The sequence below is a fragment of the Bos mutus genome, chromosome 19 (genome assembly GCF_027580195.1).
Source record: "Bos mutus isolate GX-2022 chromosome 19, NWIPB_WYAK_1.1, whole genome shotgun sequence".
In the NCBI taxonomy this organism is placed as follows: domain Eukaryota; kingdom Metazoa; phylum Chordata; class Mammalia; order Artiodactyla; family Bovidae; genus Bos; species Bos mutus.
In genome coordinates this window covers 10,651,172-10,672,323 of record NC_091635.1, presented here as the reverse complement: position 1 = coordinate 10,672,323, position 21,152 = coordinate 10,651,172, and the positions used below count along the sequence as shown (strand labels likewise).

Here is a 21,152-nt window from a genome sequence, read left to right as displayed (position 1 = left end):
TCATTCCAAAACAGTAACTCCGAACCCATCACAGTTAAAACTCACTCCTCCCTTCCCTTGGCTTGTACCAGCCACTAACCTGCCTTCTTTCTATGGGTTTTTCTGCTCTGGATATTTCATATGAAAAGTGAAAGTGAAAGTCACGTCTGACTCTTTGCAACCCCATGGACTATACAGTTCATGGAATTCTCCAGGCCAGAATACTGGAGTGGGTAGCCTTTCCCTTCTCCAGGGGATCTTCCCAACCCAAGAATCGAACCCAGGTCAGGGAAGCCTAGGTGTGTGGCCTTGTGTAACTTGTTTCTCTCACTTAGTATGTTTTCAAGATTCCTCTATGTTGTAGCACATATCAGTATTTCAGTAATTTTATATTCACTAATTTACTAATTACTAAAATTTCACTAATTTTATATTTCATTGTATGGATATACTGTATTATGTTTATCCATTTTTCAGTTGATGGACATTTGTGTCATATCCCCTTTGGGGCTATTATGAATAATGCTGCTATGCACATTAATTCATATACAAGTTTTTATGTGGATATATATTTTTAATTTTTTAGGAGTGGAACTGCTGGGTCATATATGGTAAATCTGTATTTAACTTTTGAGAAACTTCCAAAGTATTTTCCACAGTAGTTGCACTAATTTTTATTCCCATCAGCAATGTATAAGGGTTCTAATTTCTCCACATCCTCACTGATACTTATATTTTCCGTCTTTGGTTTTTATTATAACCATCCTAATATGTGAAATGGTACAATATTTCACTGTAGTTTTGACTTGCATTTCCCTCATGGCTAATGCTGTTAGGCATCTTTTTATGTGCTTATTGGTCATTTGAATATTTTCATTGGAGAGACATCTATTCAGGTAGATCCATTGTTTAGTTGGATCAATTGTCTTTTTAGTGTTGTATTCTAAATTTTTCTTTTTTAAAATATAGCCCTTTATTACATATGTGATTTCAAATGTTTTCTCCCATTCTATGGGTTGTCTTTTTATTTTCTTGAGAGTTTTCTTTGAAGCTCAAAAGATTTTAATTTTGACAAGGTCCAATTTATCTCTTTTTTCCTTGGATTGCTTGTGCTTTTGATGTCATTGAATAAACCACGGCGTAATCCAAGGTCATGAAGATTTATGCCTATGCTTTTTATAAGAGTTTTATACTTTTAGCTCTTCCATTTAGATCTTTGATCCATTCTGAGTTAATTTTTTGTAATGGGATGAGATAAGGGTCCAAATTCAATCTTTTACACATAGATATCTAGTTGTCCCAGCACCAGTTGTTGAAGACTATTCTTTCTCCCACTGAGTTGTTTTGGCAACCTTGTTGAACACCAATTGATCATCAATGTATGGGTTTATTTCTGGACCATCAGTTCTATTCCATCGATCAATATGTCTTGTCATTATGGCAGTACCTCTTTATAGTGAGTTTTGAAACTAGGAAGTGTGAGTCCTCCAACTTTATTCGTCTTTTACAATATTGTTTTGGCTGTTCTGGGTCCCCTTGCATTTCCATATTATGTTTAGACCAGCTTGTCAATAACTCCAAAAAAGGCAAGTAGGATTTTGTTGGGGATTGTGTTGAGTGTATGAATTAATTTGGGGAGTACTGCCATCTTAACAATATGAAGTCTTCCTATTCGTAAGCACGGGATGACTTTCCATTTCTTTCGGTTCAGTTCAGTCGCTCAGTCATGTCTGACTCTTTGAGACCTCATGAACCACAGCATGTCAGGACTCCCTGTCCATCACCAACTCCTGGAGCTTACTCAAACTCATGTCCATCGAGTTAGTGATGCCATCCAACCATCTTATCCTCTGTCGTCTCCTTCTCCTTCTGCCTTCAATCTTTCTCACCATCAGGGTCTTTTCCAATGAGTCAGTTCTTTGCATGAGGTGGCCAAAGTATTGGAGCTTCAGCTTTAGCATCAGTCCTTCCAGTGGATATTTAGGACTGATTTCCTTTAGGATGGACTGGTTGGATCTCCTTGCACACCAAGGGACTCTCAAGAGTCTTCTCCAACACCATAGTTCAAAAGCATCAATTCTTCAGCACTCAGCTTTCTTTATAGTCCAACTCTTACATCCACACATGACTACTGGAAAAACCATAGCTTTGACTAGATGAACCTTTGTTGGCAAAGTAATGCATTTGCTTTTTAATATCCTGTCTAGGTTGATCACAGCTTTTCTTCCAGGGAGCAAGTGTCTTTTAATTTCATGGCTGCAGTCACCATCCGCAGTGATTTTGGAGCCCAAGAAAATAAAGTCTGTCACTGTTTCCATTGTTTCCCCATCTATTTGCCATGAAGTGATGGGACCAGATGCCATGATCTTGGTTTTTTGAATGTTGAGTTTTAAGCCAACTTTTTCACTCTCCTCTTTCACTTTCATCAAGAGGCTCTTTAGTTCTTCTTTACTTTCTGCCATAAGGGTGGTGTCCATTTGTTTAGGTCTGTGCCTCAACAATACTTTTGTAGTTGCTATGCAAGTCTTTTACTTTGTGTGTGTGTGTGTGTGTTGTAAATGGAATTGCTTTCTTAATTTGGTTTTTGGATTGTTCATTGCTAGTGTATAGAAATGCATTAATTTTTGTATATTGATCCTGTATCCTTCAACTTTGCTGAATTCATGTATCAGTTTTAACAGGTTTTTTGTGTGTGTGTAGATATGAATTCCTAAGGATATTCTATATGAAAAATCCATCATCTGCAAATAGAGATGATTTTACTTCTTTCCTTCAGTCTGGATACCTTTTTGCTTCTTTGCTTTTCCTTGTCTAATTGCCTTCAGTAGAATAGAAGGGGTGAGAGCAGACATCCTTGTCTTGTTTCTGATCTAAAGGGGAAAGGTTTCAGTCTTTCACCATAGAGTATGATGTTAGCTGTGGGTTTTTATAGATGCCCTTACTAAGATTGAGGAAGTTCCTTTCTATTTTTAGTTTGGTAAGTGTTTTCATCATGAAAAGGAGTTGGATTTTTGTCAAATGTTTTTTTCTGCTGCTATTGAGATGGTTGTGTGGTTTTTGTAATCTTTATTAATCTGGTTATTACATGACTTGATCTTCATATGTTAAACCACCTTTGCATTCCTGGCATAAATCGCACTTGGTCATGGTGTATAATCCTTTTTAGATGTTGTTGACTTTGGTTTGCTAGTATTTTGTTGAGAATTTTGTGTCTCTATCATGAGGGATATTCATTAGGGCCTAGAATGCTATGTTCTTGTGATGTCTGTCTGGTTTGGGCATTAGGAACTGACTTAATGCAAAGTCCAAAGCAAAACACACCAAAGAGAATGATAAATTTCTAAGGATTTTGCAAGAAATAAGAGAAAATCAGCATGTTTGGGGTACCTGTGATACATCAGATACTCTCCTTAGCAGCTTCCCTAAAGTCAAGGGAAAACAGAGAAACTGGGTCTTGGAGAGTGAAAAGAACAGGAATAGAGGCTAGAGAGCAGGTAACCCAGGGGGAGGAACCCAAGGAGGCAACTGCATGGAGGGAGGGCCTTATAAGGTAGAAAGGATATGAGTTGTCCAGTTTGTCTGAGATATAGTGGGAGCATATAAAGGGGTATAACTTGATTGAATAATATTCTCCTAAATCCATATCCACCTGGAACCTCAAAACTCAGCTTTATTTATAAAGAACATATTTACAAATGTAATTAGTTATGAGGAGATCATTCTGGATTAGAGTGAGCCCTAATCCAAAGACAGGTGCCCTTACAAGAAAATAGAACAGAGACACAGAGAGCCACACCCAGAGGGAAGAAGGCCATGTAAAGACAGAGGTAGAGACTGGAGTGATGTGTCCATGGCAATGAAAGCCACAGACTCCACCAAAAGCTGGAAGAAGCAGTGAAGGATCATCCCCAAGACCTTCACAGGGAGCTTGGCCCTGCTGACACCTTGACTTCAGACTTCTGTTCTCCAGAACTGCAAGAGAGAAATTTCTGTTGCTTGAAGCCATTCAGTGTGATGCAGTGATACAAGGAGGTGTGGGCAAAAATGACCTGATATTACCGTGCACCAGGCTGAGGACTGGGGCTTCACTGGTGGACAAAACCTGATTGCTGACGGTTTGAGATCCAGGAGCATGGGGCAACGGGGAGCAGTAGGTATGTTTTCAGGGGCATTCTTTAAGAGATAGTTTTTAAAATAGAGGTTTTTTTTTTCCTCTGTATCTTCCTTTATTTTCTTTTTAAGTCATTGCCTTTGTCTCTGGAAGTCACACATCAATAGGTGTCAGGAATTTGAGCTTTGGATGAGCCATGCCTGGTCCATCCCTGCTCTGCCATTTACCACCTGTGAAATTTGAGGATGATGTTCCTGGTCTCAGTCTTCTTAGCTATAAAATGGAGTTAATAATATCTCCTTCATAGTGTTAGTGTGAGAAAATCTTTAAAGCAATCAGCAGAGCTCCTGGCACATAAGAAACCTCAAATAAATGGTAACCGAGATAATGATTGGTTATTGATACCTGACTTTTTCCTTTTTTTCTTTTCAAAATTATCCTTATTGGTTTTACAATATAAAGGTTAATATGGACTTGTTTAAAAAAAGATGGAAGATCAACTTATTATTTCTGAGTATCGAAATGATACATTATTCTTTTTAGAAAATATGTAAGATAAAGAAGAAGATGAAAACAAACTATAATGCCACCTAGAGATGATTTTTATTGTCATTTTGGTGTGGTTTTCTATTTATCTATTTAATGTAGATATAAAATATTTATAAATATACATTATATACAAAACTATGTTGTATCATATTTCATATAATTTTCACCCTACTTTCTTGATTCAACATAATAGCATTTTCTTTCATCATGAAATACTTTAATAAAATGTTTCATACTAGCTTAATGGCATTGTATCATATGCATGTGCCACAATATATTAAAATATCCCTGGGACTTCCCTGGTGGCCCAGTGGCTAAGACTCCACACTCCCAATGCAGGGGGCCAGTTAGGGAACTAGATCCCAGATGCCACACCTGAGAGTTCACATGCTGCAGATAAAAAAAACCATAAATAAATAAAATATTTTTAAAAGCTTAAAAAAATAAAATATTCATTTTTGTTAGAAATCTGGTAATCATATTGAGTATTGGTATTTTTTACAACTTTATTGAAGTATAACTGAGTTACAATACCTGCATATATTTAAAGTGCACAGTTTGCTGAGTTTTGACATATGTGTACACATTGTGGTTTCCGTTTCCATTTCTCTTGTAATCAGTAATGTCCTATGCTTATTTGCCACCTTATTTGGCGAAGTGTCTTTTCAAATCTTTTGGCAATTTTAAACTTGTGTTGTTTGTTTTCTTTTTACTGGGCTTTGAAGGATCTTTATATATTCTGAATATAAATCCTTCATCAGTTATATACTTTACAAATATCTTTTCCCAGTCCCTGGCTTGACTCTTTTATTTTTTTAACAATGCCTTTCAAAGAGCAGTTTTTCATTCTAATGAAGTCCGATTTTCACTTTTTTCTTTTATAGATCATGCTTTTGGTATCACATCTAAGAAATTTATCTAACAGCACTATTGAATTTTAAGAGTTCCTCATACATATTCTGAATACAAGTCTTTTATTGGATATGTGTGTCATGAATATTTTCTCCCAGGCTGTGGGATGCATTTTTGTTTTCTTTAATGATGTAATTTGAAGAAAAGAGTTTTCAGTTATCTAATCTATTATTTATTTTATGTTTTGTGCTTTTTGTTTTTTAAGAAAACTTAGCCTATTCTAAGATCACAAAAAGTATTCTTTTATGGATTCTTCTAGAAGTTTTACAGTCTTGAGTATTATATCTAGGTCTGTGATCTATTTTGAGTTCATTTTTGTTTATAACATGAAGAAAGTGTTGATGTTAATTTTTTCATATATTCAGATATCCAGTTGATTTAACAACATTAGTTGAAAAACTGTTCTTTTCTCCACTGAATTGTTTTTGCATTTTTGTCTAATTTTTTTTTGTCAATTATATTGGCCTATTTCTGGGCTGTCTATTTTTTTCCATTAATTAAAAAATTTGCTCTTTAACCAATACCAAACTACACTGATTACTGTAGTTTTTAATAAGTCCTCCAACTTTCTCCTCTTTTTAGAGTTGTTTTGCTTATTCTAGGACTTCTGTATTTCCATATGAATTTTAGAGTCAGCTTGCCAATTTCTACCCAGAAAATTCTTCTGGAATTTTGATTGGAATTGTGTTGAATCTGTAGATCTATTTGGCAAGATTACCATCTTAACAATGTGACCATTTCAATCTATGGACATGGTATATCTCTTCATTTATTTAGTTTTCCTTTACTTTCTCTCAGCAAGGTTTTGTGTTTTTCAGTGTAAAGGTCTTGAATGTCATTTGTTGCACTTATTCTAAATATTTTATATGGGCTTTTTGCTATTGTAAGTGGAATTTTTTATTTATTACATTTTCCAGTTATGTGTTACTAGTCTTTAATAATGCAATTAATTTTTGTATAATAACCTTTTATTTTTTTAACTCTGTTAAATTCACTGATTAGTTCTGAGTTGTTTTGTAAATTCCATGGGAATTTTTTCATGTAAACAATTATATCATCTGCAAATGGGGAGTTTTACTTCTTCTTTTCCAATATTTATGAGATTCAGTTTCTTTTTTGTCTCTTACAGAGCATAGAACCTTCCAATCATAGGGGGAAAAAATTCAGTCTCCTACTATTGAGTGTGATGTGAACTGTAGAATGTCTGCAGGTGCCCTCTATCAGTTTGAGATGTCCTTCAATTCCTAGTTTGCTGACAGCTTTTCTTCTGAATGAGCATTGGACTTTCCTCAGAGGCTTTTTTGTGTCTATTCACATTAAGTGTTTTTTGTAGGTAACTATGGCTGTTTTCTTAGGTTCAATACCTGGAAATGAAAGTAAAGGATGAAAATAAATAAACATTTTAAGGCTTTTGCATTAGATTTCCAAATTGCCATTGAGAGAAATTTGGCTGGCATACAGTGCCCCCAGCCATGCAAGAGTACTTTCCCAAATCCTTACCTACACTATATTTTATAACCTTTTAATTATTGCCAACTTCATAGACCTCCCCCTAAATTGTATCTTGCTTCCATTTGCCTTTATTTCATTACTCTGAATATGAAAATGTTATTGGTTATTTGTGTTTATTCTCTAGTGATTGTTTTTTCATGTCCTTTTGCCATTTTTTTTTTCTGTTGGGCACTCATTTTTAAAATTTTTACATACCTTTTTTCATACTAAGGATATTAACCCTTATCATATATATGTCTCAGTTTGTTCTTTGGCTTTTCATTTTTTTAAACAGATTTTATTTTTTAGAGCAGTTTTAGATTCATAACAAAATTACGAGGAAAGTACAAAGATTTCCCATATGCCCCCTGCCCAAACAACGTGCAAAGCCTCCCCATGACCAACATCCCCACGAGTGGTATGTTTGTTACATTTATAACAGTGACATCATTACCCCCCCCCCAGTTTACATTAGGATTCATTTGGTGGTGTGCACTCCATGGGTTTTAACAAATGTATAATGACATGTATCCACCACTATAATCTCACACAGAGTAGTTTCACTGCCCTAAAATTTTTCTATGCTCCACCTGTTTACTCCTTCACAGTCCCAATCTCTGACAGCCATTGATTCTTTTACTACTATCTACATAGTTTTGCTTTTTCCAGAATGTCATAGAGTTGGAATCGTGTAGTATGTACCCTTTTCAGATTGACTTCTTTCACTTTCCTCCATACCTTTTTCATGGCTTGATAGCTCATTTCTTTTTCTTGCTGAATAATATTCCATCATCTGGATGTACTGGTTTGTTTATCCATTTATCTGCCAAAGGATATCTTGGTTGCTTCCAAGTTTTGACAATTATGAGGGGCCACCAAAGGGCGGCATTAATTTCAGCCTCCCTCCCCCAGTCCTCCCCACCTCTACTCCACATGCACACAGCACGATTTCCAAAATCTCATGCGCTTCCCAAGGCGCTGTGTCCTGTGCACCCCATGGGACAGGCTAAGGTTTACGGAAACCAGATCCAGGATGGACACTCACTCTGGCAGAGTCCAGGGTGAAGGCTTCTGCTCCCCCACTGTGGTGGAAGGACTGGGGCCCTGAGGGGAAGAACCCTGGAAAGAGGGCCCCTCACACACCTTCCGGCAGCAACTTGCCTCTAGGCAAAAGTCTGCTTAAACCCTTTTACAACTCCTGGGAAATTATTTGCATTAATTAATTGACTAATTAATTCCAGGCACTATACTTGGAACCTACAGCTGGGGTTCCATTGACATACTGTTCAACTGACTCAAAGGCTTAGGAGGAACAAAAGCAAGAGCCAACTTAGAAGTTTGGATATTTAAAAATGTCAGAGTCTGGCCGCAATGTCTCTTTGACCTTGAGAACCACAATTCAATAATTTTGGAGGAAGGGAATTCCCAGGCAATGGTTAGGACTATGCTTCCACGTCAGGGGGCCTGGGTTGGATCCCTGGTTGGGGAACTAAGGTCCCACATGCCTTGAGGTACAGCCAAAAAAAAAACCCCAAAATAATAATTTTGGAGGTTTCTTCCCTCCTGCTTGAGCTTTTTCTGAAAACAGACACTTCCGGTATGTATCAGTCATCTATGGCCCTATAATGGAGGACTCCAAAACTTAGCAATTTAAAACCACTGCATTTAATTTGTTCACAGTTCTTCTGGCTGGACTGGGCCAAGTCTCACCATTCTACTGGGTGCTCTGGGGCTTTCTCAGCAGCTGTCACCAACTAGGGGCTCAGCCAGGTACAGGGTCTGTCATGGCCTCTGTCCATGAGGTTTGGAGACTGTGGTGCTGTGAGCTGGGTTTCTCTCTCCTTGTGGTCACTCATTTGTACCTGCGCTTCCTCTCATGGTGGTAGGAGTGTGCCAAGACGGAGCATGCAGAAGCCTCTTGAGGCCAGGCTCTGGAGCTCATAGGATGTCACTCACACCATATCCTATGGATTAAAGCCACTCAAAAGACCAGCTCAGTCTCAGAGGTGGAGGAATGGACACCACCCTAGGAATCTGAGGCCATATTTAAACTCCCAACTCTGTGCCTGACATTGCTGTGATTATCAGGTAGACAACACATCTGCTATGTTTTGCGATAACAGAGTTGACTTTTCTTTTTCATTTCTGTTTTTGCATGTTGGTGATCCTCAGAAAGAAAATTCTGTATTTCTTAGAGTTTAGCATCTTCTAGTTGTACCTATAAAACAGTTTTAACTTCTAGCATATTGAGAGTTATTGCCCTAAATAAACCTTCCTTATAATTTTAATGTACCACACATAATAATTTTATGAACAAGCCAGGTTATATGCAGCACATATGAATATTCCTAAAACCAAAGGGCTTTGCATGTATAAAAAGACAAAAAAATAAAAATTATACATATTTCAAATTTCCCAAGATTTTATTTCCATTTTTTTTCTATGACTTTAAAATTCCCAGACATTTAAAATTTCATCCAAGGCATGGGTATTAAATCTTTGTGTCCTGTGCCAGGCCTGTACTGGGAGCTGGAGGTGCAGAAGAGCAAATGAGATACAGCCCTTAACCCCATGGCAATGGATCTTGAGGCAGAAACAGATGTGGCCCTTGGTGACCTAGATGACTGTACGGACATCTGTTACGACAGGCCCAAAATAACGAGAACCAAGGCTTCCATCAACTTTGCTCCAGTTTGAATGGTGGAACCCCAGCTGTAGGTCCCAACACAAGGTCTTGAATTAATCAATCAATCAATTAATTAATGCAAATAATTTCCCCCGCAGGAGTTGTAAAAGGGTTCAGGCAGACTTCTGCCTGGGGGCAAGTTGCTACAGGAAGGTGTTGTGGGGCGGGGGCCCTCTCTCTGGGGCTCCTTCCCCTCAGGGCCTCAATCCTTCCACCACAGCAGGGGAGCAGTAGCTTCAGCCAGGACTCTGCCAGAGCCGGTGTCCATCCTGGATCTGGTTTCTGCAAACCATGGCCTGCCCCGTGGGGTGAGCAGCACGCAGCATGTTGGGAAGAGCATGTAGATTTTAGAGGATCGTGCTGTGTGTGTGTGTGTGTGTGAGTGGCGGTGGGGAGGGCTGGGGGAGGGGGGGCTGGAAATAATGCCACCCTTTAGTGGCCCCTCTCTGGCTGGGCTTGGAGGTGAGCCCGGATGGGCCGGCCCAGTCGGGAAGCATGCCAAGCACATGCTCTCTGGCCACTGCGGCCTCATTGTTCAATAAGCAGATTATGAAATGCTGCAAGAAGCGGCTTGGTGGGGGGCTGTCTTCAGCCCTGCGGCCTGCCTTGTTTTGCAAACAATCATTGCATAGTGCAGCCCGGTCAGGGTCCCCTCAGGAGGACAGGGAATCCCTCAGCCTTTTTGGGTCTGAGTTTGTCGTGTGGCCGCGTGCTTCAGCTTGTCTGCCTTCCTCCCAATCCGGCTGTCTGTCTTCACCTGAGTCTGTTTCCTGGGAGACCCCAGGTGCCCCTCAGAAATGGGGGGACTTGGCTCCACCCACCTCCTTAGGCAAGTAGGGAAGAACAGCACACCAGGCCCAGTGCTGTTCTAGAAGCAGCAAAGGTTCTAAGGCCAGTCTTCCTCTTTGAGGAAGTTCCGAATTAGACAGATGGTGCGTCAACAATCTCGGGTAGCTTCCTTGGGAGACCTGGTGCCCATCTGAGGAAGAGGTGCCTTCAGATTAATTGCCTCCGACACTTTTATGTTCTTGGTTTAAACAGGAAAAGCGGGATAAAGCGACTGCAGTCTTAGCTCTGCAGGATGTTGGGGTTGAACCGATGTTTGCCTTTACTCTGACTATATTTTAGCAGTCATCTGCTAGAGTTTACTATGAAATCTCAAGAGACATCACTTTACCTGCAGTGTAGCTGATTCCATGAAATAAAATATTTTGCAACCAAGGGTCCAAATAAAACAATGAAGTTTTTAAAGAGGCAGAATAAAAGAATGATGCGGTATTGCTGAACTTTGAACTGAGAGGCCATCGAATACCCTGGTGAAGATGTATGCCACAAAGCTTGGGTTCAAATCCCAGCTCTACCACCTGCTAACTGTGTGACCTTGGACAAGTTACTTAACCTTTCTGAGCCTTAGTTCCTGTTCTGTACGTGGGGATAATAACCACTCATTTCCTAGGATTATTGTGAAGATTATATGTGATAAAAAGCACAGGGCTAGTGGTTAACACAGAGCCAGGCTCAACTAAGTGTTTACTGGTAGTATTAATAGGATTGCAGCCGAAATGTTTCCTTATGGAACCAATATTTTTTCAGGAAAATACTGAACCAGTGTGAACCCAAATGGAAGCCCCATGCTGTCTAAAATGGTCATGAAACAAGCTTCTTTTAGCAAGCCTTGAAAACCAGGGTGCCCAGCACCAAGCGCTGTTCATTCTACTAGAAGGCCTGTTATTATCCTCACTTTGCAAAGGAGGAAACAAAGGTTCAGAGAGGCTTGCTAACTTCCCCCAGGGTCACACAGCGAGGGCTCAAACCCAGTCAGTAGGACCTCAGCTGTCATTATGACAGCCTAGTGCCTTTACAGAGGTAGGACAGAATTTGGTCACAAAAGTGTTTCCCCATCCACATTAAAGTACCTGTGATGGGATTCATGGATGTTCATGGAGAACCTCTCTGCACGATGTGCTCCGGTATGTCTCTGAGCAGACACACATGTTTAAAGCCCTCCCTGCCTGCCCTTCCCCCCATGACTGCACGACAGACAGGTGTAGTCCTCACATGACTTGCTCCACCAGCTCCCCCTCCAGCATGGATGCCCACCTGCAGTTCCCGGACGGCAGCGGCCTCCTACAGCCCCAGCGCTGGGATGAGCCGCAGAGGGCTGGCGCCCTGGAGCAGATCTGTGGTGTGTTCCGAGTGGATTTGGGCCAGATGCGCTCCCTCCGCCTCTTCTTCAGGTGAGGCCCTCTTGGCCATGTCCAGGAAGCTGCCTGTGCACCTGCCGTGTCCCCGGGGGGCCATGCTTGGGTCTAGGAGCCTGACATTCCCAACTGTCTGCTTCCCAACATCACTAGTGCCCTGTAGGCAGTGCCCCACAATGGCTGCCCCGCAGGAGCCTGGTCTGGGTAGCTCCCAAACTGTTTCCTCTGCCTTCAGCGTGATAGTAGCAGCTGTTGCTTGCGCTCTGGTTTGGGGGAAGATGACAAACTAGGGCCACAGAGAGAGCAGTGCTTGCAGGGAGCTCCCGGTCACCCAATCAGAGGCCCAACCACTCAGTGCATACTCAGGATAGGCTATGGCTTTCTAGAGGGAGGCACTATTTTCTTCATGATGGGGGACCATCCCTTTCAGTTCCCCACCTAATGGCTACCTCATGTCTCTCTTCCTGAAAGCTGCAAGACAGCACCAGCCAAAGACCAGTGCTTCAAAGAAGCAATTGTGCCTCTGGGGGCATTCCCAGACCCAAAGCCCCATCCTGCCTTTCAGGGAAGGCCAGTCAAGGTCGGGCGATGGTCCTGAGGCACATATAGTGAATTTCCCTGGAGGATTTTCCCAGAGTGACTTCTGTGCTAGATGGAAAGCCCACTGGAGGGGAGTTCCTTAGTGCCCACCCATCTGGGTTCCAAATCTGATTTCATGTCAGGGCATCCACCCCTAGGAGATGGATGATATGATATCATGATATCTCCATGGTATCCAGGACAGAAGGGAGGATGTGACCTGGCCGGCAGGGGTGGGGACTGAAGGCTGCTCTGGCAGATCTCCCGGGGGCGAGGACAGTCCCACCTGGGGCCTCCCCAAGAGGGAGCTGCTTTGCCTCCTTCAGCAAAGAGGGTGATGGCTTCTGTGAGGGCATAATTCTCTCTGCTTCCCGCCAGCAGCCAAACTCCTGGGGGACTTTCTGTTTCCTGCCTCTGAGGTCGAGTGATAGCGGCCTCTGATTATACTTGGAAATAAAAACCCGTGTTTACATATTCATGGGTCTGTTTTCTTCCCCCCTCCAATGGCCGCTCAGCGATGAGGCCTGCACCAGTGGCCAGCTGGTCGTCGCCAGTCGGGAAAGCCAGTACAAAGTGTTCCACTTCCACCATGGTGGCCTGGACAAGCTGCCTGACGTGCTTCAGCAGTGGAAATACTGCGCTGAGACGCACCTCAAAGACCAGGTAGCTAGGGAGGGGGGAATGGGTGCTGCCCCACCCCTCCCCTCCCCTTCCAACCCAGACCAGAACACCCACTCTCTCCCTTGGAGTCCCAGGCCTCAAGGGTGTGACCCGTGGTCGCTGGGGGCAAACAGAGCAGCAACTTCGGGTTTAAAACATGTGCCCAGGCTTCTAGTAAAGGCAGTACTCCACACTTGAAAAATCATGTTTTGACAAGGCTTCCTGCCATATTTTCCTCAATCTACATACAAATGTAATAAGAGCTCTTTAATTATCTGTTTAAGATAGTGTATGTGCTTATTAGAAACGGGCTGACTTTAAAATTCCTTTCCTTCCCACAGAGCCTCCTGCTGGCTTCCCTTATTACAGTAGCATGGCTTTTTTTCCCCCTACATTGAACAACCTTTGATTTTTGAATTAAATGTCAGCTGCAGTTTTGCCCTGGATCCGTGACTGCCCGTGGAGACAACCTGACAGGCGGGCTCCCCGCTCGCAGAACAGCCATCCCTTTGTATGTGGCCAATCACATGTAATTTATTGCAGGCCCTCCCGGCAGAGGGAAGTTGGCCGTCCCAGGCATTAATTCCGTCTTTGCGGCGGGGCCGGAGGGAGAGTGGAGGGGAGAGGCGGTCGGTGGGAGTGGGCCGGGAGCGCGAGGGGGGACCATGGTAAGCGGACGGTATTTTCATTTTAATTACGTCTAATTACACTTGCCATTTAGGGGTTTGTATGCGGGGGAGAGGCGTCCCCCTCCTTTCAGAAGAGGGGAGGGGGGGGAGGCGTTTACATCCCGCGAAGAGCGCGGGCTGGCTTCGAAAGCCGAGCGTCTGAGCCGCTGTTCCATACCCCCGCCCCCCCGCCCCGACGGTCCTCGCGTCCAGCAGGTCGCCGACGAAAAGACGTGTATGCAGTTCTCCATCCGGCGTCCCAAGCTGCCGTCTTCCGAGACACACCCCGAGGAGAGCATGTACCGACGGCTGGACGTGGCGGCCTGGCTCCGCCACCTGAATGCGCTGGGGCAAGTGGAAGAGGAGTACAAGCTCCGCAAGGTGAGGCCCGGCGCGCCCGCGGGCCCGGCTGCTTCGAGGCCAGGGGTCGGGGCCGCGCCCACGGGCCGCAGCCTCCGGCCGGGTTTCGGGGGCGGGGGAGGGGGCGGTCGGTCGGTCCGCTGACGCCAGCGGCTGTGTGAACGCGCCCGATAGAGCGATCAAAGCCGCTGCGATGAAAAAGCAACCTCCGGAGCGGGTTCGGGGTACCCCGCGACAGCGTGTATAGAAGAGCTCGCAGCCCGCGCCCGCGATTCCAAAACCGGGATTAAGGCCCTGACGTGAGAACGACAGGTTAATCTGAGCGCCGCACCAGGGGGGGGCATTGACATTGAAATGAGCCTGGTTTGTGTCCTGTATGGGAATGGGGGGCCGGCATTTTCCCCTTCTAAACATGTGCAAATTGCAGCGATCTGAATCAAGGCATCAGTTGTCAAGAAGGCGCAGCAAAGCCACCAAAACACAGATCTCCGGGGATTTGGGGGTGCTTTGAGCGGTCCTGCTTTGGCCCCTCCCCAACTTTTGCCGCTTCCTCCAGGCCATTTTCTTCGGCGGCATTGATGTGTCAATCCGAGGGGAGGTCTGGCCCTTCCTGCTGCGTTATTACAGCCACGAGTCGACGTCGGAGGAAAGGGAGGCGCTGCGGGTGCAGAAGAGAAAGGAATACGCCGAGATCCAGCAGAAAAGGTGACCGCGGCGCCCGACCGGGGCCCCCCTCGAACCGCGGAGGGGAACCCCCCGCCTCCCCCCCTCCGGAGCCGCGGAGGGAGATGCCATTTGGAAAGGCAATTTGAGGTGCAATTCAGCATTGATAATATGTTCCGTGACCCATAGTTTCCTTGGAAAATGGGTCTCCCAGGACCGTGAGCGATGGGTCTGGATAAGTGCAGTCATTACCCCCGCACCCGGCCCCGGGACTGGCTCTCTTTAGCTCGCATGTCAAGGTTTTAGAATTCTTTTTCAACATACTTAACGAGGCGCTGACATCCCACCACTGAACGCCGGGGTGGCAGCGGGGCGGGGGTCGAGGGGAGGGCAGCTGGGAACTGGGATTGCTGAGCTCTGTTGGGCCTCCCTGACCCTGTAGTTTCGGTGAGCTCTCCCCCAGAAGCTGGGACCGGTGAGACCGAGTTAATTTGGGAAAGCCTTGTGCCCAGCGCCCCTACCTTGCCCAGAGTAAGTGGCAGCTGGAGGGTTGGCCAGCGACCCCAGCTCCCATCTTTGAGCGGGGCGGGAAGGGGCGCCCCTGGTGGCCTGGAGCGGGTGGGACGCTTGCTGACCTCCCAGCGGGCTCTCTGCTCCGTGCCAGGCTCTCCATGACCCCTGAAGAGCACAGAGCTTTCTGGCGGAACGTGCAGTTCACCGTGGACAAGGATGTGGTTCGGACAGATAGGAGCAACCAGTTCTTCCGAGGCGAAGGCAATCCCAATGTGGAGAGCATGAGGTACCGCCTCCCCGGCCAGCAGGGCTCCTTTCCAACTGGGTTTCACTCCCATCTGCCGCCCCGAAGCCTCACCTCACCCCTCAGGTCTCAGCTGACCCTCTGGGAAGTGGACCAGCCGCAGAAGCTTCTGCAGGGGTCAAGGATCTTTCTTCTAGGCTCAGTGCCCCAGAATCAGAGAGTCCTTAGCTATTTCAACAATGTCAATGGGCCCCTTATTGTCCTAGTGACCCAGGGAAGGCCTGAAGCCCCTCCCAAAGGTACCAGCAAAGGCCCCACCCCCTGGGCATCCACCAAGCCAGTTGCTTGGCCCACACCAGCTGTGAACCCGCCTCCCCCGAGTGTCTCCCTCCCACTGGGTGGTCCTCTGGGAGATCAAGCCACACAGGGGCTGAGGCTGGCATCTTTGACATTCTGTTGCCTCCTGGCAAATAATTGCACAAAATTAGCAGCCCATAAGAAAAAGTCCCTGCTAGCCCACCCTTTGTCACAGGCTGTCGACCATTAAGAAAATCAGACCCACATTCCTCCTTGCTCTGCTCTAGAGAATTGGGGCTGGTGAGTGCCTAAGTGCAGGCCCTTACCTTCCCCAAGCTCTGGAGATGATCCCAGGAGCTACTCTCTTTCCTCTAAGATCAAGGTGAAGCACGGGGGCCTGGAGAACCCAGAGGCTCCAGCCCGGGGTTCTACTGGCCTGGACAACACACCGCTATGTTATAGCCACTCTCCACTGACCTCCCTGCTCTCTGCACTGCATCTCCAGGAGGATCCTGCTGAACTATGCAGTGTACAACCCAGCCATTGGCTACTCCCAGGGCATGTCGGACCTGGTGGCGCCCATCCTGGCTGAGGTCCTAGACGAGTCAGACACCTTCTGGTGCTTTGTGGGTCTGATGCAGAACACAATCTTTGTCAGCTCTCCTCGGGACGAGGACATGGAGAAACAACTGGTGAGGCTCTCAGATGTGTGTGGCTTGGCTGTTGTGGGCCGCCAAGCAGTGGGAAAGCCAAGGTGGGCCTTGCTGATGGACTATGGGGGGCTTAGCCCTGGGCTCGTGGACTAGGGCCAGCTCCCCCATGAGGGATACATGCTGTTCCCAGGTCCCAGGACACATGCTGCCATCCCCACCTCACACTCCTGTAGTCCAGAGGCTCCTCATGTGGCCTCCCTCCTCCCTGCATGTGGCATCCTAACCCAGGTTCCCTGGGGGGAAGGGGTCACCATCACACCTGGCCCTGTGCTTTATAAAACGTGTTCTTAGGTCTATCTGAGTCCCCCACAGGGGACATAGCCAGGGTTTCTAGGGATGGGAATCAGAGGGGCTCTTGAAGCCGCCCTGAGGCCCACTGTATAGTCATCACAACCCCACCTTGAGGGCAGCAGGCCTGTTGTGCCCAGGCAGCTCTCCTCCCACCATGACCCCTGCTAACCTACACAGACCAGACAGCACTGAAAATTGGGAGTGAGGAGGCAAAACTGGGTAAGGTGGGGCCGGGAGTGCCCACTCTTTGTGCACTCCAATCACCTGTTAGGACGTGGTCTCAGGTCCCTAGTCTGAGAAGTTCTCAGCCTGGAAGCTGATGGTGCATGGGCGGGATGCTGAGTGTGCTAGGGAGTGATACAGAAAGAGCTCTGGTGATAGAGAGGGAACCAAGACAGCAGTCCCAATGTCTCCTTGGGCCAGGCTGACTCAACGGTACACGGGGTCTGGCCATGAACATTGCCAGGCCTGCCAAGACTTGTCTGAGCAGGGATTTTTGGGCAGTGACACTGGGTGGCCCAGTCAGGTTGGTGGCTCACATGCAGTGAGGGTCGAGCTGAATGGAGGGCCTCGAATGCCAGACCAAGGAGCACTCCTGTCGACTAGCCATTAGGAAGCTGATGAAGACTGTGGATAGGAGAGCAGAATGCAGCAGGGGGATTGGAGGAGAGGGAGCCAGGAGCAGGGAGGTGGGAAGGGAAGGGGCACCAGAGCAGGGGCGGGGGGCACCCATGAGGGAGGGAGGGAGGAAGGGGGTCAGTTGCCTGCCTGGATTTGTTGACCCTGCTGTGGGCCACTAGGTGAAGAAACTGGCCAGTCTGGAAGGATCCTCAGAATCCGTTTCCGTGCCACCCCAGTGGCTGTCTCAAGTAGGAACAATGGGCTGTTTGTGTGGGAAGGGGCCTGTGAGTCACCAAGACCCCCCCCCTTAGGATCCCCCGGCTGCGATCTCAGCCGAGCCTGCCCACTCCCCGCTCTCTGTGTCGGCCCTGTGATGTCAGGTTTCCACAGTACCTGGGGAGGCAATTACGGGCTCTGACGTGATTCGCTGCTGACGGCTCCACAGCACATGGCCCCGTGACTCGTTAGCTGCTGGAGATCGATTTTACAACGGTGCTGGTGAAGTCAGCAGCCCAAGCCAGACGCTGCCAGAAATAGCCTTAATCTGGTCCCACGTCACTGGGTGGTGACCTGAAGCACAGAAATCAAACCTCTCGGGGTTCAGAAATGTCTCCTCTCTGCTCTGAATCAGCTATGGGAGATGATGAATCTAGGTGATAGGAGTGGAAGGTGGTTGAGTGGGTGCGGGGGAGGGGGCATTGTCAAAAGGATGCTTTGCTCGACATCTCAGGAAGGAGGGGGCATCAGAAACAGCCCATGTGGTGCCTGAGAGCCAGGGGTCTCCCTAGCCTCAGACCTGCCACCCGCCTCCTGGGCCACAGCAGGTTGCTCTTGCTGTCCCTTGCAACAGCCTCCAGAACAGTCCAAAATCTGGGCTAAACTGACCAAGACAGATGTGAGTCAGACTTCCAGTGACAGAACAGAGTAAGTGGGTGCAGACCCATGAAGCAAATAGAGACCTCACGTGTGGCGCACCTGCTCTGAGGGTGGGGAGCCTGACGAGGAAGGGCCTCGGTGGGAGTGGGCTTCTAGGGCCAGGCAGGCAGGCCTGCTCGGGTCTGGGGGGCTCATTCATCTTGGCCTCGCCCCCAGCTGTACCTGCGGGAGCTGCTGCGGCTGACCCACGCACGCTTCTACCAGCACCTGGTCTCGCTGGGCGAGGACGGCTTGCAAATGCTCTTCTGCCACCGCTGGCTCCTGCTGTGCTTCAAGCGGGAGTTTCCCGAGGCCGAGGCGCTGCGGATCTGGGAAGCCTGCTGGGCCCACTACCAGGTGAGCCAGGCGGGCACGCCTGGCATACGAGCAGGGCAGGATGCCCGCATAACCGGGCACCTCCTCTGGGGTCCCCTTGCTCCACCATGCTTGGCCCCCCACAGACCACATTCAGCCCCTCACACGGCAACTGCCTTCTAGTCCCACGTGGCCAGCCTCCGACCCTCAACTCGCCTCCCAAGTAACTGAAATCGATGCAAATTGCCCACTGACTGCACTCATTACCACGTTCTGGGGTTGAGCACGCTCCTGTCACAACCAATCAGCATGAAAGACATTGCGGGACAAGCAGGACGCTGGTGCCCACATGCCGGACCCAGCGCCCACCCGCCTGCCCTCCTCGGGATGGCTCAGGGAAAGGGCCCTGAGATCCTGCTTCCCTGCCAGCCCCTCTGAGAGCCCGGGCACCGCCCACTGTCGCCTCGCAGGGACGTGATTTCCCCTTGCCATCCTTCATTATCAGCATCTCCTCAACAAATTCCCCTGAGAGCCTCTCGCTGGCCCTGTCACACGGCTTTAACGCCCAAATTAGCAACAAGCAGGCCATGTTAAAGGATAGGCAAGTCTCTCTGAATCCATCAGCCTTAAAAAAAAAAAAAAAAAGTATTGACGCATCCAAGAGGTGGCCGGGACCATTTCTGCAAGAGCAGCCTCCATCCTTCCTACGGCAGCTGGCGCAGCTTGGATTAGACAAACCTTGCTGATAGATGTGCACGCCCACCAGCCCTCAGAAATGTGCATCAGCGTCTGCCCTCCTTACTAGTGTTGAAGAAGGATTATGTCTGATAGAAGTGAGTCTGAAGAAGCCTGCTGCTGGTGCCACGGGCTGTTTTGTATTCATCCATCCTCGCCCACCTCCTCCTGCTCCCTCCCGGCCCAGGTCTGGGCTGCATTTCCTGTATGGATTAGCCTGCTCCGTGTGTACTGCAGGGTGGAATCTAGGAAGCACTGGCAAGGATGGTCCAAAACACTGGATCACATTTAAAAGAAAAAAAAAAATTGTGTCCGCTTTGCACAAAGCCTCATTGCATCTTTTCTAGCAGCAAATTTGCCACCTTCGAGACAGCACATTTAGGCTAATGTTACATGTGAACCCAGAGCATCACCCAACAGATGGGGCCATTTCTCAGGCTAAATTTAGCCTCATTTGGCCCCACCCCTTGATCAAATTAGTGGCAGGAGGTTGAGGCGGGGGATAGTAGGATGGTGGTAGTGGGGGTAGGCTAATTCATTAGAGTGAGCTCTGGCAGGAGGTGGGGGGAGGTCACTACCAGCTGGTTTAACTTTAAAGTGTCCCCAGAGTGTGAAGGGCTCTGTTTTATTCATTTATTATACTTCCAGTTTGCCCTCGGGGGATGGGCTGCCCTGGGCCTGGTTCAGTGAACTGGGGTTAGTCCGGTACTGCTGTCCAGGCCCCTTTAGAATGTGCCCCACCTTTTCTTCCCCATAATCCTGTCCCAGAGGAGCTGGACATGAATCTTCCTGAAACTCCTCCGCTGTGCCCCCCCACCCCACCCCACCAGCCCCCGCCGCAATTCAAATAGCTGCAGAAGGATCATTCTGAGCCGCAGCAAGACTATTCCGGATTAATTCAGAGGAAGGGGCTGGGCAGTCTGGGAATGGCCTTTCCAGAGTGGGTGGTATGTGGGGTGTTTGCTGCCCGTAACCTCTGCCCGCACATCCAAGGCTCTGCCTGGCTCTGTTTGGGAAGGAACAGGGTTCTGTCTGGCTGGGTGGCCGATGTCAGGAGACTAAACACAGGCTTCCTGGTGGTCCTTGTCCTTCCTCTGCCCCCAGGAGCTAGTGTGACTCAAAGGCAGTGTGCCCTCAGAGCATCCGGCCGGAGAGGACACAGGATGTACCCCGTGAGGACTAAGCGCCAGCATCCTGCTGCAGGCCCGCCCTTGCCGGGTAGCAAAATGTGAGGCAGCCTCCAGGGAAGGCAGCGGAGTCCTTGATGAGGCCTGAAATCTGGTTAAAGAGGGTGGGCTCATTGTAGGGAACTATGGGGAGCTGCTGTGCTTGGCTCTGAGGCTCTCCTCCCCACTTTTCTTACCAACAAACCTAAGACATCTCTGGGGCACAAGTTGGGACATTTGGCCTCAAGGCAGGAGCACAATGACAAGTGGGTGGCTGCCGGAAAGTTCATCTTCCTTGATAGCATGTTCCACCACCCACTGGAGCGGGTTCTGACTCACTGTCTCTCAAGACCCCAGAATGGGTAGTAGCCAGGCTTCAGAGGAGCATGTTCTTTGCCCACGTGCTGGAGAGGCTCCTAGAGGGCTCCCCAAAGGGGACCAGCTGCCTGTCAGTGACCAACCCCAGCATCGCCCTTTTGCGCG

The 21,152-nt window shown here is 47.5% G+C and overlaps 1 protein-coding gene across 5 annotated transcripts in view; it reads left to right on the top strand.

Annotated features, from left to right (window-relative positions):
• The window catches only part of TBC1D16 (TBC1 domain family member 16), an 88,855-nt gene that overhangs the window by 61,069 nt on the left and 6,634 nt on the right, over positions 1-21,152 (top strand). For 3 of the 5 annotated variants that reach the window (XM_070389217.1, XM_070389218.1, XM_070389222.1), the window contains exons 4-10: positions 11,804-11,965; positions 13,024-13,171; positions 14,050-14,217; positions 14,753-14,901; positions 15,524-15,658; positions 16,419-16,605; positions 18,631-18,810. In XM_070389217.1, the coding sequence (XP_070245318.1) occupies positions 11,804-11,965; positions 13,024-13,171; positions 14,050-14,217; positions 14,753-14,901; positions 15,524-15,658; positions 16,419-16,605; positions 18,631-18,810 (1,129 nt within the window). The remainder of the gene's footprint in view (positions 1-11,803; positions 11,966-13,023; positions 13,172-14,049; positions 14,218-14,752; positions 14,902-15,523; positions 15,659-16,418; positions 16,606-18,630; positions 18,811-21,152) is intronic. The other 2 variants (XM_070389220.1, XM_070389221.1) reach the window with 2 other exon arrangements.